Source organism: Lutjanus erythropterus, chromosome 4, assembly GCF_056507025.1.
Source record: "Lutjanus erythropterus isolate fLutEry1 chromosome 4, fLutEry1.hap2, whole genome shotgun sequence".
In the NCBI taxonomy this organism is placed as follows: domain Eukaryota; kingdom Metazoa; phylum Chordata; class Actinopteri; order Lutjaniformes; family Lutjanidae; genus Lutjanus; species Lutjanus erythropterus.
Window position 1 is genome coordinate 25,288,257 of NC_139320.1, and position 26,896 is coordinate 25,315,152.

At 39.1% G+C, this 26,896-nt stretch overlaps 2 protein-coding genes across 3 annotated transcripts in view; one reads left to right on the top strand and one right to left on the bottom strand.

Annotated features, from left to right (window-relative positions):
- The first annotated feature begins 1,601 nt into the window (after positions 1 to 1,601).
- Positions 1,602 to 10,403, top strand: pgr (progesterone receptor). The gene is made up of 8 exons (XM_084717425.1): positions 1,602 to 4,882; positions 5,903 to 6,012; positions 6,985 to 7,101; positions 7,392 to 7,697; positions 8,343 to 8,487; positions 9,256 to 9,386; positions 9,784 to 9,941; positions 10,050 to 10,403. Exons 1-8 carry the CDS (start codon positions 3,999 to 4,001, stop codon positions 10,203 to 10,205), a joined length of 2,007 nt encoding a protein of 668 aa, XP_084573551.1. The 5' UTR covers positions 1,602 to 3,998; the 3' UTR covers positions 10,206 to 10,403.
- Positions 10,404 to 12,355: 1,952 nt separating this feature from the next.
- arhgap42b (Rho GTPase activating protein 42b) overlaps positions 12,356 to 26,896 on the bottom strand; it is a 91,394-nt gene continuing 76,853 nt past the window's right edge. For both annotated transcript variants that reach the window (XM_084717427.1, XM_084717426.1), the window contains 14 exons: positions 24,495 to 24,573; positions 24,121 to 24,160; positions 23,731 to 23,793; positions 23,461 to 23,535; positions 21,257 to 21,341; positions 21,007 to 21,065; positions 19,866 to 19,971; positions 19,448 to 19,607; positions 17,840 to 17,990; positions 17,224 to 17,613; positions 16,734 to 16,890; positions 14,345 to 14,407; positions 14,161 to 14,240; positions 12,356 to 13,296 (listed from right to left, as the gene is read on the bottom strand). In XM_084717427.1, the coding sequence (XP_084573553.1) occupies positions 13,208 to 13,296; positions 14,161 to 14,240; positions 14,345 to 14,407; positions 16,734 to 16,890; positions 17,224 to 17,613; positions 17,840 to 17,990; positions 19,448 to 19,607; positions 19,866 to 19,971; positions 21,007 to 21,065; positions 21,257 to 21,341; positions 23,461 to 23,535; positions 23,731 to 23,793; positions 24,121 to 24,160; positions 24,495 to 24,573 (1,597 nt within the window). In that variant the 3' untranslated portion in view covers positions 12,356 to 13,207. The remainder of the gene's footprint in view (positions 13,297 to 14,160; positions 14,241 to 14,344; positions 14,408 to 16,733; positions 16,891 to 17,223; positions 17,614 to 17,839; positions 17,991 to 19,447; positions 19,608 to 19,865; positions 19,972 to 21,006; positions 21,066 to 21,256; positions 21,342 to 23,460; positions 23,536 to 23,730; positions 23,794 to 24,120; positions 24,161 to 24,494; positions 24,574 to 26,896) is intronic.

Below are 26,896 nucleotides of genomic sequence, written 5' to 3' on the forward strand. Positions count from 1 at the left end.
TAAAAGCTACCACCAGACCTTAGCTGTCAAGTCCCTGAACAGTGCTGCTGTGAAGCATTTCTACCAAGAAAAACTTAAGGAGAGACATGGCAGCTATTACAACAGCAACACTGAAAAAAAAATCACAGAAAGTTGGCTCTGTAAAAGGCATTAGCCCCATGAGTCTGCACTATTTGAAATTTGACTTAAAGGGATAGTTCAACCAAAATTATCATCTCACACTCATGCAGCAAACTCATGAAATGTAGCCTACAAAATACTGTTGGAGTTTAACAACAAATGAACGTTGCAGAATTTCCCAAACAATCTTAGTCAGTGGTGACCAATTTTTTTAAATGGAACAACTGAAAAAAAAAACCCTACAACAACCATAAAGTGCCTCCATACTTCTCACCTGGCATAAATCAAGTCTCTTAAAGACCCAGCACGCTGTTGCCGTTGTGTTGTGCCCACATCGTCACGCCACACACACCCAGTTCAGATGGTGTGCACGCGCAGGAGAATGTGGCATCAAGCTTGTAAAGGTTCAGACTAAAAACATGGTATAAATGTGTTTAAGTCAATTTGGCATGTCAGGGCTTTAAGAAATTTGGATTACACCAGACGATCAGTTTGTAGGCATTTTATGATTTGTTTGTTTTTTTGTTTTTTGTTTTTTTGGTTGATTTTTGTTTGGGAGATTCTGCAGGCGTTTTCCAGTGTTTTGTGGACTAAAAACCTAAACCCGACCTTCAATTTGCATGACTATCCCTTTAAAAAAGCTGCAGAAGATTACACAAGAATAAAAAGCTTTTGGTGGTCACCATGAGCCATCAGCATCACATTTACAGATTACAGCCTCGTATGAAAACTAGGCCATTACAACATTTGAAGAATACATCACCTAGATATGAACATGACACTGTTATCTGAGAATTATGTGAACCACAGCACGAGAATCCCCTCTGATATCAAAGAGATGACGCAGGAGAGAGGGCCAAGGCCTGTGTGTGCATCATAACTACAGGCATCATCAACTTCAACAGTCCACAGATAAACTTGAATAGTAAACCCTCTCTGTTATCTAATACAGAGGATAACAGAAGTGTAAATTAGATGACAAGAGTTGGGGTGCTGTCATGACACATTAGGTAATTTACTGTATATTGTACTGTTATTAAGTGCTGCTCATATGCATTTGGTCAAATTCAGAAAATTAATGGAAACAATTAATCTTTTCTCTGGAACCTAAATATACAAGTTTTGTGTATTCAAGTTAATTAAACATAAAAGTTCCAGTTTTATTTTCATAACACTTCAGAAGTTAGAAGCATAAGTTCTTCTAACTTGAAATCTTTGACCTGAAATGATGAGTTTAATGACTGCACTGTACAGAGTTCAATCAACTCATTCAATTAGGTTTCTCAAGAAACATGTGCATTAGACATTAGCAGACTTCCCAGCATGCATTGTTTGAGAGTTCAAACTTTCCTGAGACTATTTAAGTTTGCATATGATGAAAACTTCCTGTCTCTAATACACTTCAACATCAGTCATGGTTGTTTGTTTTCACAATATTGTTTGTAACGTGTTTGTCAATGTGACTTAAGAGTTGTTAGTTCAACTTAATATCTTAAGCTTACTGAACATGTTTTCACAAGTACAACTGAATTGATATCAAGTTAGTTTGAATAGTAAAGCTTATTTGTTTTGAATCAATCAATTTGTTCTTTCAAATTTAGTCAACTTAAAATTTTAAGGTAGCCCAGACTCAAGCTTTAATAGTTAAAACAATGTTTTTACTGCATATATAGTAACTTAAGAACTTATTTTTAAGCAGCCTTGAATAGATGTAAATGTGCCAAAATGGAAAAGATCTGAATCACTTAGAAAAACAAAACAAAAAAACAATACCCAATCCAACAGTAAAATGAAAATAACACTAACACTGGGTCAAGTTAACCTCGCATCAGCCCTGGGTCAATTTTTAAATCAGTGTGTTTTAATGTGAAGAAATATTAAGAATTATATTTTCAGAAAATATTTATGATGCGAAAACAAAAAAGTAAAATTTCATAATTGCCTTGGCTTTATTAGGCCACAGACCTTAAAGAACACTCCATTAACATTACATATGTAACATTACATAACTGCTACTCATAAAACAAACCAACAAACAAAAAACTAACAAATAAAACTTCAAAGCATCAATGGGACAGAGGTGATTTTGTTCTCTGACTGTTCCACCTGTCTCCTGGTTATCAGCAAACTCCATGCAACCCAAGTCTCATGGCTAAAACAGACACAAGGGACAGGAAGAGAGGGGTCCCTATGTTGTTTGCAAAATAAGTCAGTAAGTTTGTAGGTCCGAAAAGTTGCTAAATATGTTGGCCGCCCTGGTTGTGCTATGTAGACAAGTGCTGCTTTCTGCCCCCTGTTAATGTGCTCATCTCTGTGATGATGTTGTACTGAAACCCGTCTATTTTACTGTAGGTCTGCTGTACGATGCTGATAAGATTCTAGTTGATCTGTGGAACTACCATTAACAAATGTTACTCTCCCGGGTTAATAATCTTTAAACACACATATAAAGTAAGGATACTAGATATGAAAATAAAGATTTGTTTATTGACAGCTGGGTTAAAAATTATGTTTTGGTTGTGATCCAGTTACTAAATGAAAATGGACTCTTGTGTACATATTCAGGATTTCTGAAGAAATACAGAATTCCAGTGACTCTGAAAGAGTTTATTGTTGTTTTTGATGTCGTACCTTCCAGTCTTTTGAATGTATTGTAAGGAAATGGTATGGTATGAGATAAAACAGCAGTTTAAACTTGATGTCATGTTAGATGATATTTCCTTAACAAAAAAACGAACAAACAAAAAAATGTACTCATTGTTATTGCAGGAAACTTCGCCAAGGGTCCACAACTCCTCCAGACAAACTATTCCTTAATCCAAATTTGAAAATATAAAACAAAGTCCTTTAATAATCTTAATAAAAAATATTGTGTCATCAGCAAAATTAAAGTATCCTTTAAAATTATACCTTTAATTCATCCAGTTAACCAGGTGCTGGCAAAATTCAGAGAAAGTATTGATGTAAAATTGTGTTTTTTTGTAATGATGACACATAAAGTATTTGTAATTTATTTTATGAATGCCTTTGTGTTGAGTTATTTTGGTTAGGTGAATTCTTATAAACATAGAAATGGAACTGATTGTAAAAAAAAAATAATTTCTTTATTTTGTATGGTAAATACTATACTTAAGTGTAAATGGACTCGAAATCAAAAATACAACAATTCAAAATAGAAATAAGACATTATATCAAAACACTACATGGACTGGACATTTGTAAAATGTTTAATATTTGTGTTTGAAACCTTTGTTTCTTTACATGACACCCCTGTGTATATAGTTGTATATAAATAAGTCTGTCTTGTTCTTTAGTTGTTATTTGTTTGTTTGTTTTCTCTGTCTTGTTTGTTTTGGTCTGTTTTTTTGGTGTTGTTGCTTTGTTTTAAGGTGATTGATGTTCTGTTAATTGTATGGCTTGAAGTGGTACAATAAAAAGCAGTAGGTCTGCTGTAAGGCCAGTGTTACTCCATACATCTCTCTGGCGTGGCTCTGTAGTATTTAGTCTCAAAGAGTTGGAAGCTGTTGGAAAGGAAAAGAAGATCCATTCAACTTTGGATCATGTCATCCACGACCACAACGAGGAAATGTATTTGTAATTGATGGTATGCCCGGTTTAGATTCTGAACAGCTCATAATTGCGTACCTTTAATCCCTCATCTTCAACACCTAGGTTAAAAGTTGTTTTTCTTTTCTGAGCAGCTGTTAAATCATACGGAACAGGTTCTTGTGTGAAAGAAAGGCGAAGTCACAGCCTTCCACCACGAGGAGGAGGATTACAGGAAAGTCTGAGCCACAGTTTATCACACAGGGTCCAGCCTCCGGGCGCACTGAGCGCACTGAACTCCAGCCTCTGCTGTGCGCGTCGCGCTTCACAAAATGGAAAATAAAATCAACGGAAGGACGAGCACGACTTCGATCGCTGATTCCACGGATACAAGAGTAAGCGAGTTGATTGAAGCCGGGTACAATGATACTAAGTTATCTAACGAGGCACAGTCTCTAACCTGCATGTCCTCCTCCGTGCGTAATTTTGGAAACGCTGGCACTCTGATCCATGGGCTAAACTCAAGCGGCGACGGCGCAGTTTTCAAAGACTGTAACATCCTCAGTGGTCCACTTGTCACAAAACATTTTTATGACCGCAGCACTGAATATCTGAAGTGTGACAGTGTGCCATGGGAAGAGTTCGTAAATGTTCAGGGGTCCAATGTGGCCTCATCCGAAAGTTTGCCCGGCGCGAGTTCGAGCCTCTCCTCATCGACCGGAGCGTGTAAGTTCATCAAAGACGAGAAGGAGCCCTCTGTGATCATGGACACCCCCTGTCCCACTTTTGATCCATCATCGGAGATACCTGCTCTGGACACCTGCTGTGACACCAACAAGAAGCAGCAGCAGCAGTTGGGGCTCAGTGACATGGAGGCGACCAGCTTCACGCCTCGATCAGGACTGGAGGGATCTCCAAACTTTCTGATCGACCTGAATCAACCGGAGCAGCTGCCGACACTGAGGGCTGACTCCAGCTGTGCTCTGTCCGGGAAGGCTGTCATCAACTTTGATGCCAACAGGCACACAGCCCCGCAACTGACGATGTATAAGAGCGAGGTTGCCCGCTGGCAGATGCAGACGTCTCCGACTGAGACTCAGTACTGGTGCCAGTCCGCAGGGGTGACCGATGACCCGTTCACACATAGCGGCTATGATGGGATCCAGAACCAGCCCCTGTCTCAGAGGAATCAGTCACCTTTCTCCACATTCCCCGGGTAATTAGTTAATTACTATAAACTTTAGCATTTAAGTTGCCATAGAAATGAACACAAAGTTCAATCAAAGTTCAATTAAACTGAATCAGCCATGAACCTTGGAATTATGCTTGCGTGACATCTGGAGATAAAATAAGGTAAGGAGACAGTTTTGCAAGATCATACGCCTACATAAATTGAAGACCAGATAGTTATTAATAATAAGCGTTAGTGCAAACTATTAAGCAATGTCAGCAATCACCGTTTGAGTCACTCAGACTGTTTCTGAGCTTGAGAAAGCGGAAAAAAAAAAAAACCTATCTGATAATGAGTCGCTTTCGCATCCTTTCAAACTGTCATCTGTCTTTCACGTTAACTTAATATCACAAGTTAGTGTTTTTTAACATCTGGAAAGCCATTAACCATATCTTTCTTAGGCGTCCTGAGAGACAGAGAGACTCCTCATAAATAATCTTTAAATTCACAGGGGATAAATAAGCCAATCATTCATGTGAGAGCAGACCACTTAATTAAATATTTTAGGGCTGCAAATAACAATTATTTTCATTATCGATTAATCTGTAGATCTCTCATAAAATGTCATTTTTTGATTAATGGACTAGTTGTTTGGTCCATAAAATGTCACAAAATGGTGAAAAACGTTGATCAGTGACTTATTTTAATATAATCTCTTTCAGTCATCACTTATGACCCACTAGAGGTGTTTGGTGGTGGCTGTTGTCTGCCTGTATTTCCTTATTTCTCATTATTTTGTTGCGCTTGGGACGTGTTACTATCCCAAAACGTCAGTACTGGACGTCCTGGTATCTTTCTGGTGTGTTTACGAACAGCTTGGACAAATCCAACTGATTCTAGCTTAAATGCTTTCCTATGCCATGACCTGTACATTTCACCATTTTGTAAAAAGTCTAAAAGGGGGATTACTTTTCAAAATGAGGATGTTTTGCAATAAGACAGATTGGACCTGTGTTCATTTAGTATGTGAATACAGCTGAATCAATATGTTTTTTCTTTATCCAGTATGCCACCTCAGAGAATGTGTGTGATCTGCAGTGATGAGGCCTCTGGTTGCCACTATGGAGTCTTAACCTGTGGGAGCTGCAAAGTCTTCTTTAAAAGAGCAGTTGAAGGTGAGTAAACAAAAAAAAGTTGACCTACTTCTGGAAATGTCAAGTCCTTGCTCACAAATCACTTCAAACATAAGCTGGAGGTTTTCTTTTATTTTCGTACTTCCTTTCAGTCAAATATTGGCCAAGCGACATAAATGTTGGGAGTGATATGAAAGTAGAAAGCTGAGGTCATCAGCTGCAGTAGACAGTTTAAGTGCTTTTGTCAGCTTTTAAAAGATTCATCTTCATATCTGGCCAGTGGTACATGATCAGACATGTATGCCTGTTTTATTAACCCTTTGGTTTTCAACTCTCTACTCCAAGCTACACAGCATGTGTATCTTTCTATATTGCATGTGCCATTTCATGCCCACTGCATTATGTATGCTATATAATGTATACTTGATTTTTGGGATGCCTGGAAGTGAAAATCTGAATCCTATTTAGTGTTTTTTTTCTGGTCATCTGTTAGCACTGATCTTGATGAATAAACCAAAAGATGAAAAAGGAAATTAAAAACACTACAGGAGGGGTTACAATCTGTAACCGAATATTAATCTCTAATATCCAGCTAACACAGGCTTACTGCAATGTCTGAGGTACATTGAGGGGGAGTTACCATTCCAAATTTGACTGACCTTCTTTGGTAGTTGTTAAAGGTTCTAAGCAACAGTATCACACTGACCAGTGTTCACTGTGTTCTTCATCTTGAACTTGTTTTTTCTTGTTATCTTGTTACACGAGATATGTAAGAGCCACTATGTCTCACCATGGCCGTGTCACTCTGTCCTCACAGCCTTGCCTCTATCTAATTTTCCTCTTTATATTTCTCCTCAGAACGCCGCCTCAGTGTGGGTGGAGTGGCCATGTAAATAGTCGAGAGCCCTTTTACACTTTTTTTCTGCTCATTATGTGCCTCTCATCTTCCCTACATATTTTAAAATCAAGTGCTGTTAAAATTGTGTGCATTGTCTGTACCCTTTCACTCAACAGGCCATCATAGCTATCTGTGCGCGGGGCGAAATGACTGCATTGTGGACAAAATCCGGAGGAAAAATTGCCCTGCATGTCGCCTCCGAAAGTGCTATCAAGCGGGAATGATGCTTGGAGGTACCATTTGTTTCATCTTTCTTTTTGGACTGGGCAAAGGCAGAAACGAAACTGATTGTTTATGTGGCATCAAAGTGAATGTTAAAAGTGGTCAGATTAAAAAGAAAAAAATTAATGGGATTCTTCTGCAAGCAGAGGTATTGAACTCCTCTTTCATATGCAGATCTGAGAATTTTTATTTAAAATATTGTCATTTACTCGGCATGGAAAAAAATGCTCTGTGACGTGTTACAGCCACAAATTGTGCCCTTTGTCATCACATCTAACCAGGCCTTGTATTCATTTCATAGGCAGGAAGCTGAAGCGTTTCGGGGCCTTGAAAGCCTTGGGTATGTCCCCGTCCCTGATGTTCCAGTCCCACTTGGCCATGTCCAACGACAATCAGGCCTTGACCTCCATGTCTTGCATACCAGGCATCCGTGAGGTGCAGCTCTCCCAGCAGATCACCAGCATCCTGGAAAACATCGAACCAGAGACCATGTACTCGGGTTATGACAACTCCCAGCCTGATGTTCCCCATCTCCTGCTCAACAGTCTCAACAGGCTGTGTGAAAAACAGCTGCTGTGGATCGTCAAGTGGTCCAAGTCTCTGCCAGGTAACAGCTCTCTGCAGCCCAGGGTCACCACAGTTGTCGCCATGGAGATCTACGAAGCAGGCCTCACCGAAGGTCTCAGCCTTATACACTGACTGAGATAGAAGGTTTTGTCATGACATGAATATTCGACATGAGAGACGTTATAAAAATCATGGCAATAAAGTTGTTAGCTGAGCCAAAATTTACCTGCAAAACCAATGTGCTGCTCCACAAGGTGTGATGGTATATTAGTGCCCAGGTACCCAGGTCTTAAAGGCATATACATATATATAATCACAGTATTTTCATTGGTGTGTTTTAATGTACGGTCACCTGTAAATAAGGATCATTGTGGTTGTGTTACATTAGAATAAACTTTTTATATTTAGAGAGGGTGCAAGTCCCTTTCCAGAGAGGCCGCCATGTTGGATCGCCATGGTCATACAGTAGCCCAGAACAGACAGACAAAACACTGGCTCTAGATGGGGTCTTTCATGTTTCTTCTAAGTTTGTGGCCTGTATGTCTTCTGCATACTTGAAAGGGGAGGGTCAGATAAGTGGTGTTCAGTTTGCTGCAATCGAAACAACTCACCTCTAGTTTCTGCTAAATCCTGGTCTGGGATGCATATACTGTTCTGTAATACAGGATTTTATTTTCTTTTTAAGGTTTTCGAAATCTTCACATCTCGGATCAGATGACCCTCATCCAGTACTCGTGGATGAACCTGATGGTGTTCTCTCTTGGATGGCGCTCCTTTCAGAATGTCACCAGTGAATATTTATACTTCGCACCTGATCTGGTCCTTAGTCAGTAAGTAACATGATCACACAGGCAATTTAAGTTGGCTTTTGATTTGCAATGATTTATGATTAAGAGTTACAGACATGACACTGATGCATAATTATTATTATTCAGAAAGCACTGATTTTAAAAGAAAAAAAGGCTCTTAATTAAAACATCCCAAGTCTGACCCCCTTTTTGCTTTGTGCTCCGATGACAGTTGAGCAAACTTAGCAGCCAATGTTCGTAAAACACTGGCTAACTAGTGAGGACAGCTGCATGACCCTTTGCTAAGGGGCCTGGATACTGCAGCTGTTATGAGAGGTCCACTGTTTGATTCCCAGTCTGGCTCTAACTAAGCTTGGATGATATACTGGTGGCAGCGGTGGGATCTCTGTGTCACCCAGTAATGTCTTTTAACAATCTGAAAAATTTGGTTTTCTTTTCGAACATAGACAACGTAGCACACAGCATATCTAAGTACAGGAAACAGGAAAGTTAAAAGTTGACCGAGGTACCAAGCTTGCTGTGTGTCACTGGAGCACAGAGTGACAAGGGGCGGGACTAAAGGTGGAAATACACTTGCTTTTAATTACGCGTTCGCATGCACACCCCTACGCATCCCTATGCTTCATGGCTGCCTCACGTATCCTGCGTCCATTTGGAGCAATGGTTGTGCACGTCCTCAGAAATTAATGCTACGCATATGCGAACGCAAATGCATGGCAAGTATATCTCCGGCCTTAGGAATGGTCAATTGCTCAGAAACATGAACCATTTTATCTTTTTGTCGGTTAGGGAGCAAATGAGGAGATCTCCAATTTATGACCTCTGCCTGGCGATACAGTTCATCCCTCAGGAGTTTGCAAATCTTCAAGTTTCCCGTGAGGAGTTTCTCTGCATGAAAGCCATAATATTGCTCAACACAGGTAAAAAAACAAAACAAAAAAAAAAAAAACGGAGAACGTCCTAAATCAAACTCAAGATGATTCACTTTTTACAGAATGTTGACCTTTCTTTAATTAACTGCAGTATACAGTGTTGCAAACAAAGATGTGAAGCTTTGATGATAATTTACTGTAGAACTGCACAATACAGGGAGTGTTTTACAGTGATCACTGGACCTTGACAGCATTTATGTAGCAGCTGCTATCAAGACCCAGTTTTAGACTGACTGAAAAACATTGTTTTAGGAGCATGTTCATTCAGAGACAACCTCTGTTGACTTGCATTTCTGTTACATTTCTTCAGCCTTTAAGGTTTTCTACATTTAAAAGTGAATAATGTTTGGAGAACTGAATTTACAAGTGTGCTGTTTGCTCTCAGTGCCTCTTGAGGGACTCAAAAGCCAGGGAGCATTTGAAGAGATGAGACAAAACTACATTCGGGAGCTGACCAAGGCTATCCACATGAGGGAGAAAGGCCTGGTGGCCAGCTCACAGCGATTCTACCACCTCACCAAACTGATGGACGCCATGCATGATGTAGGCACCCCCCTCGCAGACATGAGTACCACAGCATGAATTCACATCTCAATCTGACTGCTACTTTAATGAGCACCAAGACAAACATGAATGTCTCTCTCCTGACAGATAGTGAAGAAGGTCAACCTGTTCTGTTTGAGCACCTTCATCCAGGCAGATGCCATGAAAGTGGAGTTTCCAGAGATGATGTCAGAGGTCATTGCCTCCCAGCTTCCCAAGGTCCTGGCAGGCATGGTGAGGCCGCTCTTATTCCACAGCAAGTGACGATGCCAGCAGAGACATCCCAACTCTGTGGAGACATCTTGTGACTGGATTACTGCCTCCTCAACTACTGGATCTTTCTTAGCGTTTGTGCAATCAGTCATCTATACTTTGCCAAATTGCATCTCATGGTCTCTAACCCCTTTGCTTTATGAGGTGAAACAAAATGAAAATGTTCCTTAAAAATGTTTTTTTTTTTTTTTTTTTTTTTTTTTTTTAGCACACAGCTATTGTGAATATTATGAATTCAGAGGCATCATCAATAAGTATTTTTATTAAGTTTTCCCATCCTACAACATGTGTACAGATGGTATTTGCTAGAACATAAAAGGTAGCTTTTGAGAATGACTAGAGATACTCATATTTTTGTACTGGACCCACAGACAAGAAAAATACAAACACATGACAACTTAAAATAGTCAGCAGTTCTCACCAACATTATATTCTTAATAAGGGAAAAATTCAGGAGAAACTGAAACCTGATGCTTGAACTGATGAGATTCTTCTAGGTTTGGCAGAAGAGACTGACTCACTGCACTTACTTCAGGGAGGTGAAAATGGGAAGATAACCATCTTTTAAAATATTAATATTAACTAATTACCATGAGCTTAGGTAAAACAGAAACAACTAAAACACATCTTCATCAAGGCTGTACAATGCTCTAAATGTGTTATTTTCATAACAGAACAGTTACATTTTTTAAAAATGAATCCAAATCTGCATCAAAATAAAAACAATGACTGAGCTGATGGGTTGATTTGATTCAAGTGCAGTAGTTCATTAACAATCGTTAGAAAGTTAGAAAATAGGATTAATGTCATAGAGTTTAGTGGGATTAATTTTTTGATACGCATACAGAAATGTAAAAAAATCCTCCCATCCTCAAATTAAATTTCAGTCAAATTTAACTGAAACCAATTACTGTGTTTTTGCACTGTACAGTTAACAAGCAAAGAAATATGACCTACAATATAACTTCCCTGGCAGAGCTAATAAAAGTGTGCAATAATAAATGTTCATGTAGCAATGGATAGGAAGAAGCCCCCATTATACTAGATGATTACTACATTTTCTGTCAGTCTACTCCTACCTTTTTTCAGTGAAAAACAAACCATGTCTAAAAGTAGGGAGACAACTGTGTTTTACCCTCCAACAATTTGTACACACAACACATTCCCACTATTGATCCTTCCTAAGTCTTGGTAACATGGTCAACTTTATCCTTTTCCTGTAAAAGTCACAAATATGGTCACATCTTAACTTAGGCTAATGTTAGCAAAACTTTAGCTAAATAGATAGCTAATGTTTGATGAGATTATCTTGATAGTCAGCTAGCATTTTGCTAACATTAGCTAACTTGAGATGTAAATATAGGTTGCTGTAATAGGTCCCCCAATAATGTAACCATGTGTAAAATGTGGTTGTCTTTTAAACATAGATGAGCCCAGCACATAGGATATGTGAGGACAGGTACTAGGAAAAGCAGTTGACAGAGGTAATAAGCTTGCTCAGATGTCACTGGACCAAAGAGTAAAAATAGGCAGGACTTAGGAAGGGACAAGCTGCCCTGTTTTACATGTTGAATTTAGAGTTTCTATTTAGCCGCAGCGAACACAAGTTAATAAACTCACTAACCGTGACAAAGAATTTGAACCAAAGGTCTAATAAATCGCTGTTTATTTATAGACATGTTTATGCACTGTCAAGACACAGCAGGTGATTGCAAGGAAACAAGCTTGCCAAAAAAAAAGGGATGCCAAATGTTACATATTCAGGATATGGATATCATTTCCACGATATGCCCCAGACTGTCAGGGAGTATTATCCCAGCATCAATGTTCAAGGCCACCTCACATTCTTAAAGATGTAAATGGAAAAGAACATCCTGAACTTGGCAAGTGCAAGATCTCAAATACCTTCCCAAATACATTTTGGTCACTGGAGACGAGCCTTACTTTGGAGTGACCTTTCAGTTTGGAAGAGTGAGAGGGTTGTTGATTATTTTCTTCATTTCATGTTTTTTTTTTCTGAAATAGAATCACTAAAGTTAACTTTTTAGATGATTATGGACTTTGTACTTTTGAAATGTTGTGACAGTAATATAAAATTAAATATTAAATGGCATCTATAACATAATATAATCTGTTACATGTCTTGTTGTCATTACCAGTACACCAGTGTACCAGTGACTACAGTACCACAACAGGCATTACAGGTGAAGGCTCCACCTCATGAACATAGATTACATGACACTATAAAAAAACCCCCACATTTTTACATACTGCATATATCTGAAGTGATCATTTATAGTAATAAACAGTTACATTTTTTTGATTAGCGACTACAGAAGAAGTCATGAGCATTACTGTACAGTACAGTACCATGTAGCTAACCAGAAAGTGCACTGCAGCAGTGAGCAGGTTCAGTGGATGAACAATGATCACAGGCCATATACATGACAGTTAAGGTGCAAACCCTTTATGCTTTTTCTATTAGACTCTAATAGATTAGATTACTATCTTTTAAATCACAGTTTGTTCAGTTAAAGTTAATATAGAATGTTTATGAAACTACAGGTTTCCATTACCAACTCGCCGAAGGTGTTATGTTGATATAATGGGAAGTTAAAAGATAATATATTTCTGAGAATAAATCTTGTGAAATGGGATGTGATTGTTTTGTGATTCTGCAGGCTAATACTGGGATTAAAAACATCAGTGCAGTCAATGGGTAATATATTTACATCTGACAATAAGGACATACATATCTGTTCTTTCTTAACATCTGAATCTCTGCAGATGCCCCAAACATTTCACAAGTCACAAAAAAGGAGGTACATCTTTGGACGTTGAGCTTCTAGCACTTTTAAAGCAATTACTGCGCTGCTTGATATCTGCTAAGACTGCAGAAATGTCAGTTACCAGCAATAACAGGAACAATCAGTCAACCACACTGTATTTTTTTCCATGGATACCATGAAAAAGATGTAATGTTTACCAGCTTGTTAGAGGAAGACGACATAATTCTCAGGGATTAAACCTGTTCTTCCTTCATATGTTGCTTGGAGCCAGCCTGGTTCAACAGAGGGGTAGACTGCAGGACAAATAGAGAAAAATAAAATACTTAAGTTGAAGAGAAGCGAGCAGCATAGTTTAGATCTAGTGTAACCTGTATGTGGCGACATTATTCCCCAGTCTCAGTGGATAGCAGCAAAAAAAAAAAAAGATAAAAAGAAGATATTAGCAGGAAAATAAACACTTGAGGACAACTCGGGGTCAGACTCCTCTTTAAAGTTAGTCCCTACGGAGTGTTTTAGCAGTCTTGAATACAGGGTCTCCTCGCTTAATCACACACATACAGTATAAACCATAAAAACAACTAGATTCGTCATTGCTGAAATGCAACAAAATTACGAGGAACGGCTTTAAAAAGGATCTTCCTCAACAGATCCAGCATAGAGATATGCTGAATAAGGCTGCAGAGAGAAACGGCCTGTTAATGCAGAGAGCAATAAAAGTGTTCTGCCTGCTGATAAGTGGTAGGGAGAGTTTGTTGACGTTTTTGCATTTGGCTGCTGGCTCTGCTGGCTGTGTTAACAGGGAACAGGCACTGGTGCCTTCCATCACTAGGTTACAGTGACCTGTCTGCACTGGTTGAGGGCCAAGTCATCTCCTCATGGAAAAGGCAATAAAATATCTTGGGGCTGTTTGGATTTTAGAATTGCATATGCGGGTGTCACGCTAAGAGCAAAATTATTTTGTCTCCACAGATCAGTGAGAATTAGCCAAGTCCTAGCAGCGTGCTGCCAGTACACGACAGACTGTCTGAGTATACTGTCCAGTGTCCAACCATCCTACGCAAGGAGGCATGTGTGCTGTTGTGAGCACTGCTGCAGCAGAGTTAACTGTCAGCTCAAGCATACTGTATAAATGTTTCCCTTGTGCTGTCTCTGCTCACCATTTGAGAAGTGCGCCCCCTGGGGGAAGCTGAGCTCATGGCTGTGCTCTGCCTCACAGGAATACATCGCCTTGGCATCTCTATAAAGACAACAAAAACAGGCAATGGCATGGCAGATTTGAGGAAATATGAGTGGGATTAATTAGGCAAAACTGTGGTAGATGGTGTTGTGTTTTTACAGCACCTTCCGACTGGAACACCCTGGGAGGAAGAGGCATTTTCAAAAAGGAGTGCTCTGGCAGCGACCCTGAAACAACATGAAAAAAAAGGGTTCAGTCCAGTTCATTGTATCAAGGATAAAATAAACAGCTGGAAAACCAAATGTTTGGTGAATGATGTCGCCAAAGAAAAATATGTCTAACGATCAAGTGTCATATGACCAGAGAAAGTTAATAAGTGTCATCTGTTTGGATAGATCCAGAGAAAGTTACAAACACGTCAAAAAGTGTCTTGTTACAAATTAAAAATACTTGCTCATCAAATGCATTTAAATAAAATATTAAATACTGGAACAGAAAATGTATTTAATTAGAATAAAAGTAAGTTGTAATTTGAAAATACAAAAATACACACACACAAATGCATGTGTGTGGTAATTACATGGTTTGACTCCTATATCTAATTGGTTTCACAGCCTGGCACACTTCCTGGGGACTTGCCTGGCATCACTCACTCTGATCACTCATCACTCAAAAGATAAGCTCTGCCACTTTCCCACAGCAAACGTACATTTGGAGGTGGCCAGTCTTCTGCAGTTTAAACCTGATGATAAACATGCCACTTATTTGAGAATAAAATCACACATTAAGTTATGTATTTTAAGTTTTTCAAATTCTCAAACACAAGCTCTTAAATTATTTATTTACAAATTACATTTTATTTTTTTCTGCCCAGCAAAATAGAAATGACAAAATACAAAACATATTAAATTTAAATACTGCCCATCTCAGAGAAATCCCAGTCTAAACCAAAACAAGTCTGTTCACTTTCTCTTGGCTCTATCAGTGTTCCTCATTGTTTAGAATGAGGTGAAAGGCGTAACGACAAAATATGGGAGGTTTCCTTCCTCCGGGCAGACTCAACTTCAGCACGGAGCAGAATTGAATTAAACTATATAACAAGGCTGCACTTGACCCCGCACACAACAACCTTAGAGTCAAGGGGACAACAGAGCCTAAGGCAAGCTGGGCGGGTGCTATACAAGGAAACTACTTGAGAGACCGTGTGACTGGCTTCTCAGACATGACAAGTCAAACAATCTATTTGTCCCGAGAGAACGAGTGCAGACTGCTGCTGGGTCACATCAACCCCTGAGCAGGCAAAGCGTAATTAAAGCCAGCTCTCCCACCAGAGAGGAAAAGACATAAATCTCCTAACACATACTCATCTCGAGACCTCTCAGTGCTCACTGCTCGACTGCGAAGGAGGCTGATGACTCAGAGGGGAGAGACAGAGAGAGGGAAGACGACGAAAAGAAATGTTGTTGTCCTCAAGCCCTATTGACTTGTATTTTTTTCTGTGGGGGCACATGAATGCATATATTATACACAGTATATATATGTGTATGTGAATATGTATATATAGAGGAGCATCCAACCATTATTTTCATTATTAAAGAAAATGTTTGTTTGTTGTTTTTGAATAATTAATGTATTTTGTCTGGAAAATATCTTTACATTTTCCCAGAACCAGGGGAAACATTCATTGTGTCTGGGCTACACCAGCAAAGATTAATCTTTAAACCCAATTAAATCATGGTTTACTTTTAATTATGTTGCACCAAACTTTAAAAGTAGCTTAAAAATAATAATGATCAATTTTTTACCCAGTTTAGTATTTACTCTAACATTTACTCTACATTAAATTTAATTCTGTTGCACCAAAACTTTCAAATCCAATTTAACATATGATTAAGTATTAACTTCAACTTGAGGAGGTTTGACTTGACTAACTTTTCTTCTAGCTACCAAGCAACGTAATGTTTTGATAATGTTTTTGCTAGCTAACAAACAATGTCACATTTATTTAACTTTTTATCCGGCTAGCAAAAAAAGCAATGTTTTGTTAACTTTTTTATCTAGCTAGCAAGCAAAAGTTAATGGTTTCCTCCCTCTTTTACACTTACTGGGTCACGACAGCACTAAAATTTGGGTAAACAAGAATTGCCATACTGATCAAGCTCTGTTCAATTTCAGTTTACATCAATAAACTTGGATTTAATGAATGAGATTAGTTATTAAATCAAAATCTGTATTTACTCATTTTAAACCTAGTATTGCTAATCTAAACTAAATTTAGATTAAATAAATCTTTGTTGGTGCAACCCAGTCCATGTTTGGCATTTTTGCTTGACAGATAACTACTATTAATCAATCATCTGAATCGTTGTTAATTTTCTCCTGATTGTTTAATTGAATCCTTCCAGCACTGGATTTTAGGGTGAGCAATAATGAATAAAACAGAAGTCTACAAGGAAAGATTTCATACATGGCTTTACACTGCATTTTAAATAATCATTATTAGAAATGGTAAGTTCTAACGAGCAAAATGATGAGCTTTTTAAAACCCATTACACTGAGCCTGGTCTCTGGTAGCCGTTGCTGACTGAGGTGTCCATCCTGCGGCGGAGAACTTGCTTTGGTGGAAGGTCTGGGTTCTCAGCAGGCTTTAAACTCTCTTTGGTCTCCAGTGTTGACAGATTTTGGACAGATCCAGAGCTGCTCCTGCGGCCTTGAGGGAGACATACAAATAATAACTCCTGTCTCCGTGTAAATGACTCAAAGACAGTAAAGTCTGATATTAAAACAGCTCACAGGGAAATGAACAATGTAAATAATGTTTTAACACTGCTGTTTATATTATGATGAAGTCACAGGGGTGCTGTCTGTCTTTGAGAGTATGAAGTCCAGGAGGAATAAGTTATGACAAAACTATCCAGTTTATGAATTCTATCCTGAAAATGACACTTTCATGAGGTTTCATTTCACTTTATTACTTCAAGCGAAACAAAATCAATGATCTAATGTCAGGCAAGCTTAAACTGGCATTACTTGATGATCCTACCTTCAGATATATGCAGTGACTTCAGGGAGGGAGCAGATGAGCGGTTAAGCAGTGCTGGCCTGAGGTCCATGTGGCAGTGTGGGGCTTTTTTGGGGGCGGGAGACAGCCTGGGTGCGGTGCTGACTGAAGACAGGCTGAGAGCGTCCTCTGACTCTCCATCTGTACGCCCTGCATCCTCCTTGGAGCTGGACTCGGGGCTGCTGATGCATACAGTGCTCCTGGGGCCATTTAAGAGCTCTGATGGTGTTCGGCGGAGGTCCAGGAACGATTTGTCCTTGACCTGAGCAGAGGAAGCTGTTTTGGAGGAGCTATTCTGCTCAGATGAGTGGGAGGACAACGACTCCATGCTGCCCATGGGGGTGCTGCTTGGACTGCTGCTAAAAGTGTCACCTATGCAGGGACCAGAGAAGAGGCACACAAGGCCCTCATTAAAACCTGCTGGATGAGGAAGCAATAGTTACCACTGTAAAAAGATAATATTCATTTTGAAGGGTGATACTGGGTTTCCATTTGAAAGTAGTTGAAGCTAATATGAGGTGAATCTGTCAGAAATGTGGTAAAACACTGTATGCACATGTCTGGTGGTAATGGTGGTAATCACTGCTTTGGTACTCACTTTCTGCATCTGCCAGACACAGTGTTGGGGTGTAGAGGCTGCGGGGTTTCCTGGGCCCCGTGGACAGACAGATGGCCCTACTCCTGCGAGAGCCGGGCCGGCTCTGCGGCTGGGGCAGAGGTACGTTGGGATCCGGAGGCTGGTGAAAGATCTGGAGGTTCAGAAAGGAGCACAGATTACTCAAAATACCTACACAATTTGTGTATTTCTTACCAGTACAGACTGGTATTTAAATTGGGTTTTTGAAGTTTGATACTAAAATATTTTAAAGTCATTTGCAACCGAATGAAGATACTGAAATGCAATCTATACCAAGAGAACATCAGAGATTTAGCTAAACAATTTTATACCAAGGTAGCTATCTGACTGCATTAATCTCAACAGCTATCATCCCTGGCCAACATCCTTCCTTGACCCCTTACCTCAAGATATCTGAATGAAAATGCATCCCATGGCTACCCAAGACATGCACACCTTATGGTTGTCCCATGTAGTCTTACATTCAGTATAAATGCTTTTTTCTGCCTACTCTATTTAAGTATTTTTGCATACCGGGGTGGTTAAAGAGTATTGGAGTATCATGGATTGGATATGACTGGACAGCCGAGACTCTTGGATTCATTTAGCAAAGTTGTATTAATGTGTGATGATGTTAGCACCCATAGTGGCCTTCTCATTGTAGTTAGACTATTTTTTAGAGAATGTAAGACAACAAGGGGGTCTCTGAGCAATACCCACAACGGAAGTGCTCAGCACCCACTTGCTAAAATATCAAAAATGTCATTGATACCACAGCATGAATCTTTATATAGTGTTCCTTAAGGTCTTTGTCTCTCAATGTGGTATTTTGGAAGGGTTTTTGACCATTTTATAAATTTTCAAGTGGTGAAGAATGGTTACATTGAGCAACAAAAATCAGTGTAATAAACGGTATCAACTCAAAACTGCTCTAACACCTTTTGAGTTGTGACAGAGCATGAGAACGGCTATCATATATTTAAATCATAATGTTCTCAGCCCTTATACACTCTAAACTCAAAATCTGAAAAGCAGCCTAACCCAATCATAAAGTTTATTACAGATTTATGGCTAGGAATAGTTGACAAAGAGTGCTGAGCTGCCTATTTAATCTTAACCCTCAGGTTCCCAGCTCTCATGTGATGTATACCACTTCTACGTAGCATATATTATTGACCCTCTATCTCCTCCTAAGATCTCCTGCTGCACCCCCTAAAAATGGCAAGTCTTATAGTAGGAAGGCGTGGAGTGGAAAAGGTTTTAAACCCGCTGCAAGGTATAATACAACCAGAGGCATCTATATGCAAACTGGGCCTCCAAAAACTATCAGAGGTATAACAGGATTTCTGGAAAATTTAATATATCAAGACATATAGTATATCAATAATGCAATATGAGATTACAAATACTGATAGAGCACACTATCCATATTGTCTGCATGTGGTGTCATGATCAGTATCTTTTTTTGCCAAACATTAGGGTTAACGTTGCAAAAAAAAAAAACACTTTAAAATTAAGCATTAAACTGGTTAAATGGTTTTAAGTAAAGTTATAAGAATGTTGATTGTTCAAAGCCAAACAATAAGTCACCTTGGTGAAGTTCTCGATAAGTATTTCCACCACGATGTTCTGGAACTTGATGTTCATCATAGCAGCCACAGTTTCCTCTTGTGACCTCATCAGCGTGGGCCCAAAGATGACACCCAGGTTGGACACCGTCATCAAGTTGGACTGGTTTTGTGCAGAAACTCTGCAGGTAGAAAACATGGATGTTACCTAAATGTAAGATACTGTTCCCTCCTGAGCCGCACTTAATACAAACTCCTAACCATGTAGTGACAGTTTTGTTCTTGGGCAGATACTAACAGTTTTAAAGACACCTCAAAATGCATTATGGTGTCCCCGAACTGTGAAGGCAATTTAATCAGTCTCAGCAATTTTGATCCCCCCCTCATAGAGCCGTTCTTTTAAGGCTGCAGTGTAACTGATTCATTACAGGAACACATACGTGACAAGGTGTTTTATTAGTAGCTCCAGCATTTCCTTGTTCCTGTCGGGCAACTTGTGAACCAAAGCATGGACAGCACACACCCTGTAGTTCTGGTCATCTGACTCTGAGGGAAGGGAAATGTATATAAAATGATCAAGAGGCTCATATACTTATCTATTGACTTCCGACACTGTATCCAGATGTGTAGAGATCAATGAACCAATCAGGTCACAGTACAAGCTGATTCACTGAAAAATCTGAAAACTATCTGAGCCAATCAGGTCACACTACACAATTACATCATTCAAAGACACATACAGCTTCAAGACAGAGGAAAACATATATAGGGGAAAAAAATCATGTGTCAAAATGTATATCATTAATTAAAAAAAGCTACCACACTAAGAAAAATATTTAAAACATAGTATTCCAGTTTAATTGACAAAAAGGTCATTCCCTAGACAAAATATAAACGAGTCAGAAAAATAACATCATTCATAAAATAAAAGTCATTCAGAGAAAACATAACTTAAATGATTCCATCATGGTATCATAGGTCTACAATATAGAAATAAAACAATAAATAAACTTGTGTGCAGGAAAAAAAAAATTAATAGTGTAGTGTGTGTGTAGTTTAAAACATAATTGTTTTATATAAAAAGGTTTTAAGATTTGTTTCAATGAATGATGTCAGCTTGAGTGCAACATGATTGTTCCACATGGATTACTCTTAATATTTAAATGGTCTCTCCTTGTGTCTTGTAAAAGTAACCTGATGGAGGTCATTGCACTGAAATGTTGTTATAAAAAATCTTGGATTGCAAGTGCAGAAGAAGTGCAGGAGTCTTTTTGCTTTATAAAAGAATACATTTGAATTGCAGGTCAGTTCAAATTCAATTCCCCTTTAAAGATTTTATGCAAATGCAAATTCACAAAATGTTACAGATTTAATCTGTTCAAAATAAATCTTAACATATAGAATTTACAAATTCAAATGTGCCATCTTCTGGCACAAAACTATATTTTCTACAGTAAACAGATGTGCATGCTTCATTACTTTTAAGAATGTCTTTTTCATGTATAATAATAATAAAGGGAAATGGACCAGTTGGTAAAATATCTATTATATTATCGCGGTTAGTAACTTTTCACAACTTACTGACAGCCATGATAAAATCTTTGTGGAGCTTGAAGGTCATTAGAGGCTCAGAGAGACATCTGGTGAATAAAAAGAACAGTTAGCATTTATTTCCTGAGGGACATAGGTCCTGTGAATGCAGCCACCTTGCTTTGTGAGTCAGTGGCAGTGCTGAATGCATGACTAACACCGGGGTGGTTTCAAAGAGGCATTATGGAGGTAATGATGATTCCTGACAGCTAAAGACACACAGCTGGTGGGGCGAGCTGACCTGAGGTAATTCTTCAGACCGCTGGTGATGGTTTTGTTGTCCCATGTCTCTGGATCCAGGTCCATATCCACTGGTGCCTTTGATGCTATTGGAAACACATTTTATTTTTATATCACCACCATGAGTGAGCTGTAAACTGGCCGAAGAAACCAGTGTGACCTGACATGACCTGACAGCCTGCTTAAACAAGCACTAAAAATACTGACTTACTGTATTCTTGTGTAAAGAGACTCTGACATAAATGTAAGAGCACACAAGTTCATGTGTGGTGTCTCACAGAGATGGAGATCAAGCTTTAGGCAGCCTTTAATCATTAAATCAGTCATTTCCTGTTCAAATGTGTGAAATGTATGCAAACAGGATTACCTTTGGTCATCCAATAAGGTAATGACAAAGAAATATGAGACCGGATGGTTGTTACACTGACACACCACAAGGAGGACCTCTTTCCTCACTCTGCAGGGTCACTTTATAGTCCAGGCATTTTACCCAGCAGTGTGGGTCAGCTTCACATAAACTGCTACATAAACAAACTCAACAGATTTTGTGTCCTCAGTGTGCTCAGAATGAGAGAAAAAAGTCTTAAGGAATTGTGTGAAGGGAAAGTTTCGAAAGTTTCCCCAATAAGATCCTACAAAAAAAACCTTTTTAGTACAGGTGTTTTGTGACAAAAAAGGGTTGAAGCTCACACATGTTGCAACAATCTGACAAATGATCCTAAGAGATCCAGGCGGTGATTCAAAGGGGTTTCTGACCATGAGTATTAGTTTTTACTTGATAAAATAATAATTCAAAATCAACATCACTATATTAGTATACTTATAAACAAGGCAACATAAACTAACACTAATTCATATGAATGTTGGCACTGATGAACATATTTTTACAACATTTAAATATCACTGAATAGAATAGTGGTTAGCACTGCCGCCTCACAGCAAGCAGGTCCTGAGTTCAATCCCCCAGCTCCCCGGCTGGGTCAGGGCCTTTCTGTGTGGAGTTTGCATGTTCTCCCTGTGTCTGCGTGGGTTCTCTCCGGGTTCTCCGGCTTCCTCCCACAGTCCAAAGACATGCATGCTAGGTTAATTGGTGACTCTAAATTGCCCGTAGGTGTGAATGTGAGTGTGAGTGGTTGTCTGTCGATGTGTCAGCCCTGCGATGAACTGGCGACTTGTCCAGGGTGAACCCCGCCTCTCGCCCAATGTCAGCTGGGATAGGCTCCAGCAGCCCCGCGACCCTTACGGACTAAGCGGTTACAGAAAATGAATGAATGAATAGCACTTTTAGATTATTTTTTAAAATATTGTACAAATCAACAAGTGTTGGGAATGATGAACATAAACTTAAACATGTTAACTTTTCAGTAAAACCTGGATATACATTAGGTTACAATAGGTTAATAATTTAATTTTGCACAATCACTGTGCCGCATCCAACTCCATGTCTCATGTAAAACACAGTGTCTGGTTGATTGTGGACAACACTGAACCCTTTGTGTGGATATCAGACAAGAAGAGATGCCTACATCTGTATTTTTGGGGCTTTTTATGTCTTTTTTTGATAGTGACTGCTGAAGTGAAGACAGGAATGGGAGGAGGGGAAGAGAGATGATGTGCAGCAAAGGGCCACAGACTGGAATCAAACATGGCTGCTGCAGAGGACCGTTAGCCTCAGCACACACTACCAACTGAGCTATGGGGCACGTCATAACATGGACAGCAATGGGAAATTATGGCATCGCTGATTTCACTATTTTTCAATATTTTCCCCCACTTTGACTTCTTAAGGCATTTGATATGTTATAAATAACATATTTATGAGACTAGAACAGTTGAAAAAACTTTTAAAGAGTTTCTGTTGCAGTTGTTGGAGAGCTCATATTGTATAATACCTCTACAGTCAATTTGAAAAGGTTGTGAAAAGCCAAAGCTGGCTTGAAAAGCCATAAAAAGAGAAAACTGGCATCCAGACTTCTGGAAATTGCAGAACTATCTATTTATATTAGTTTTATGACATGGTTTGTGTTAATACATACTGTATATACAGCAGAAGGAAATACTCTTAGGACAGAAAAAAAGCATTTTAAGTCCAACCTTGACTTTTGGTTCCATTCCCTTTTGAAACAGATTTGATTAGTAGTTTCTATTCTACTAAACTATGTGGAGGAAAATATGCTATTTTGTTCAGATTTTAAGGCGACTTACAAAAGACTGTGGTCATCAGCTTCTGCACTTTGGAGTTGACCCCTCCAATTCTGTACAGTCCCATTGTATTTATGCCTGCAAGGCAGTGAAAAGGCAGAATTAGAAAAAGTTGGAAACAAGCAACAAAGATTTTTTGTTCAGCTAAGATTTTTGCCAATACAATGTGTTGTCATGTCCACTAATGAATGAAGCACATTCTTATTCATAAACCCTGTCAGGCTTCACTCAAGTCATTTGACAAATGAAAGCTAAGAGATTTAAATGCCTCACCTCTCATCTCCACCAGGTCAATGCATTTCCTCACGAAGTTAAAGCCCGCCTCATTAAGAAACGCTGCAATACAACATGAGAATAGGGTTAACACGTCAATTATCATCAGTTAACTACACATCACGCAGGAATAATAAGCTCTCCCCTATGTTACTGATCCTACTAATAAGACACAACCCGTGTGCTGGAAGGCTCTGTAATGTCAACTGAGTGGGTGGATGTCAAGTAATTGTGTTAATGAACAGAGATAGCTATAGGTTACAAGGATGTGTTTGACATGTGTGTGTTAGGGGGATTTTGCTCCAAGTCTTACAAACAGAATTTATGTGTTTTTATGATGAAGTGAGTTTTGAAAAAAAAACACAAAACAAAAAAGAACAACACACTTACTCTCTTCCTTTTTGCTTAATATGGCCGGAAGGTTGTAAATCTAGAGAGAGTTTACAAAAAATATCATTAAGTTAGGGAACCCTTTGGTTAAAACTGGACAAAATTAAAGAGAGAAGAGATTTATGTTGCACAGTTTTCCCAGAGTTCCTTTGCTTCAAGTGGACTGTCCTATTATTAGAACAAGTGGATGGTGAGGTCATGCTTTCTTAGAAAGACTTAACCTGAACCCTCCAGAAGAGGGTGCCAGTGACCAATAATTCAGTTTTTTTCAGGTATTGTTTTCTTGTCAAACAAACAACTAAAAAAAACATCCTGGCCAAACAGCAGCCAGCACATAATGAATATTTCAAAAGCAAACAGGCAGAGTTGCTCACCGGCTCCTTGCCATCCATGGCCTCCAGCCACAATCTTCTGTTGGACTCTGACAGTGCCTGCAGTGTCATAACGCCATGCCTGGAAAGATTTCAGAGAAAAGCTGGTCTCAGTCTGATCTCATTGCCTTGGGGCCCCTGGACAGACCATGTTTACACTGGCTGAGACCACTATAAAAGGACTAGTGTGACTAAAATAGCTCATGTGCAAACGCTTGACTTTAAATTGTGCCCTTGCTTGGCTCGGTGCCTCACATTCCACTCCCAATTAAAATGCTACATGTGCTTAATATTTGAGTGATTAATTTTTCTTTGCACCCAACATGCAAACACCTCCATCTCATCTGTGTTCAGCACAGCAGCTCTTGTGTCTCATTGTGTCTCACCTCCCTGTGAGCTACATAGCTTCATACTGGACTGAGCAGTCGATACGCAGCACCGCTACAAGACATTATAACGCAATGATAACATTATGTGATGATACTGGCAAACAGAAACAAACCCCACCCAAGTAGTGACAGTTAGTACTAGCATGGAGCCAAGTCTAGTTGCATGTGTTGCGATTAATATCAACCAGATTCATTCAATTTTAATCTTACCTCGAGGAGTGTCTTGCCTTGCAGATAGCTTCCGATCTATTTGACTCGGTTTTGAGATATGTGTCTCTGATATTAATGCTTCCACTCCAGTACAGTGGAGGTAGGACTGAATAATATGGTAAAAAAAACATAATGTGACATTATTTTGACAGATATTGTGATTGTTAGTGGGAATAATCATTTTTGCATCACAATTTTCATTTTCAATTTCATTTTCATGATAACATGACACCTGTTGGGGTCTGTGCCAAACATACATCCGAATAAATGATTTGTGGGCCAGGCTATCTTTGCATCACTACTTTATTTCAGTATAATTCTGTTTTGTCACACATTTTCCCTTCATCAAAAAATCACAGCTTTTGAGATTTGGATATTGCATTAGCATTTTGATAATATTTATTTAATTGTGCAGCCCTAAGTGGAGGTGGAAGGAATTTCATTTGTGATGCTCACATCACTGAAAACATTTAAAAGAATCACAGACATTTCTTGCCAGAAACAGTGTCCTTGTTATTATAATTCACAGAGCACCCCGTTAACTGAAGTACTTTCGCTGAACTCCCTATGAAAACTGTTGACAGTGAGGTCTGTGGATTATCCAGTAATGCTTTCTAAAAGGAATTTTTAAATAATAATTTTCACTGCTTTGAGCACCACAAATGAAGTTATTAGGGCTGCCCCCATGAAACTTGAAATTCTACAAATCAAGCAGTCATTACTTTATTTTTTGTTAGTCAGTGTGTAGTGTACTTCAGGGACATTTCAGCTCCCAGAAGTAGCTGCAGAGATAGCACATCTTGCCCTCATGCTGCTTTCTGGGGGTAAAATCATTTCACTGGGTCAAGTCATCGCGTCTGCACAACAAGGATGTCTGCAACAGGTACATGGAGCCGCAGACCTGGGCTATAGTCCCAAATATAGTAGTATTATAGTAAATGTTGGTGAGAAGAATCTTCATTATTCATTAGTTACAGAAAAAAATACCGATCTCAAACTCCATTCAGGAGCATTATTGAAACACAAAACTTTTCTCTTGTGACACTGTAGTCACTGGCACACTGCTGCTAACTGTGCTGTAGCTGCCATTAGCTAGCTAGCTCAGTTGATATGGTTTTACAGCAGCTTGGACCTGGACTCTGACTCTGGGGAGTTCAGGCAGGGACAAGAGGCATGCAGCAGTTTTGGAGTGAGTTTGCAACTTAGCGAGTTAATTTGTAAGTCATCCATCGTGTTTATGAGTCTGCTTTTGTGGTTAAGATTTAACAGCCACCTCGCTTTGTGCTCCAAACATATATTTTCAAATAATTATTTTTATATCATAAATCTATGATGACTAATGGGCTAAAATGACGGATAGCAGTCGACTAGAAAAATCTTAAGTCCGGGACAGCCTTAGTACGGACAGCACCACACACAGCACCTCGGACACGTCAAAGCTCTGAGGTACAACTGCTGTCCACAAAAAGAGATGCCTTGCCCTGTCAGGTCTTCTACCTTCTACTTATAAGTGTTTAATTTGCAGCTCATAGCAATTCAATACGATGGTGTCTCTGGCTTTTGTTTTATATCTAGTTTCAGCAAAACACATTGCTGCACATTCCAAATGAGTTGTTAGCATAGTTAGCACACATTAGCTTGCAGGGAAAACTTGGCTTGTTTAGTATATTAGGTGAATGTCTCTGTCACCCTGATCATCTGAACCCCGTTCAAAAAAATCTGGCAGTTCAGTAGGGTGTTACTTGATATTCTGCATGGTAAAAAAGAGGCATGAATAGTTTAATATTTGCACTGAACAGCCAAATC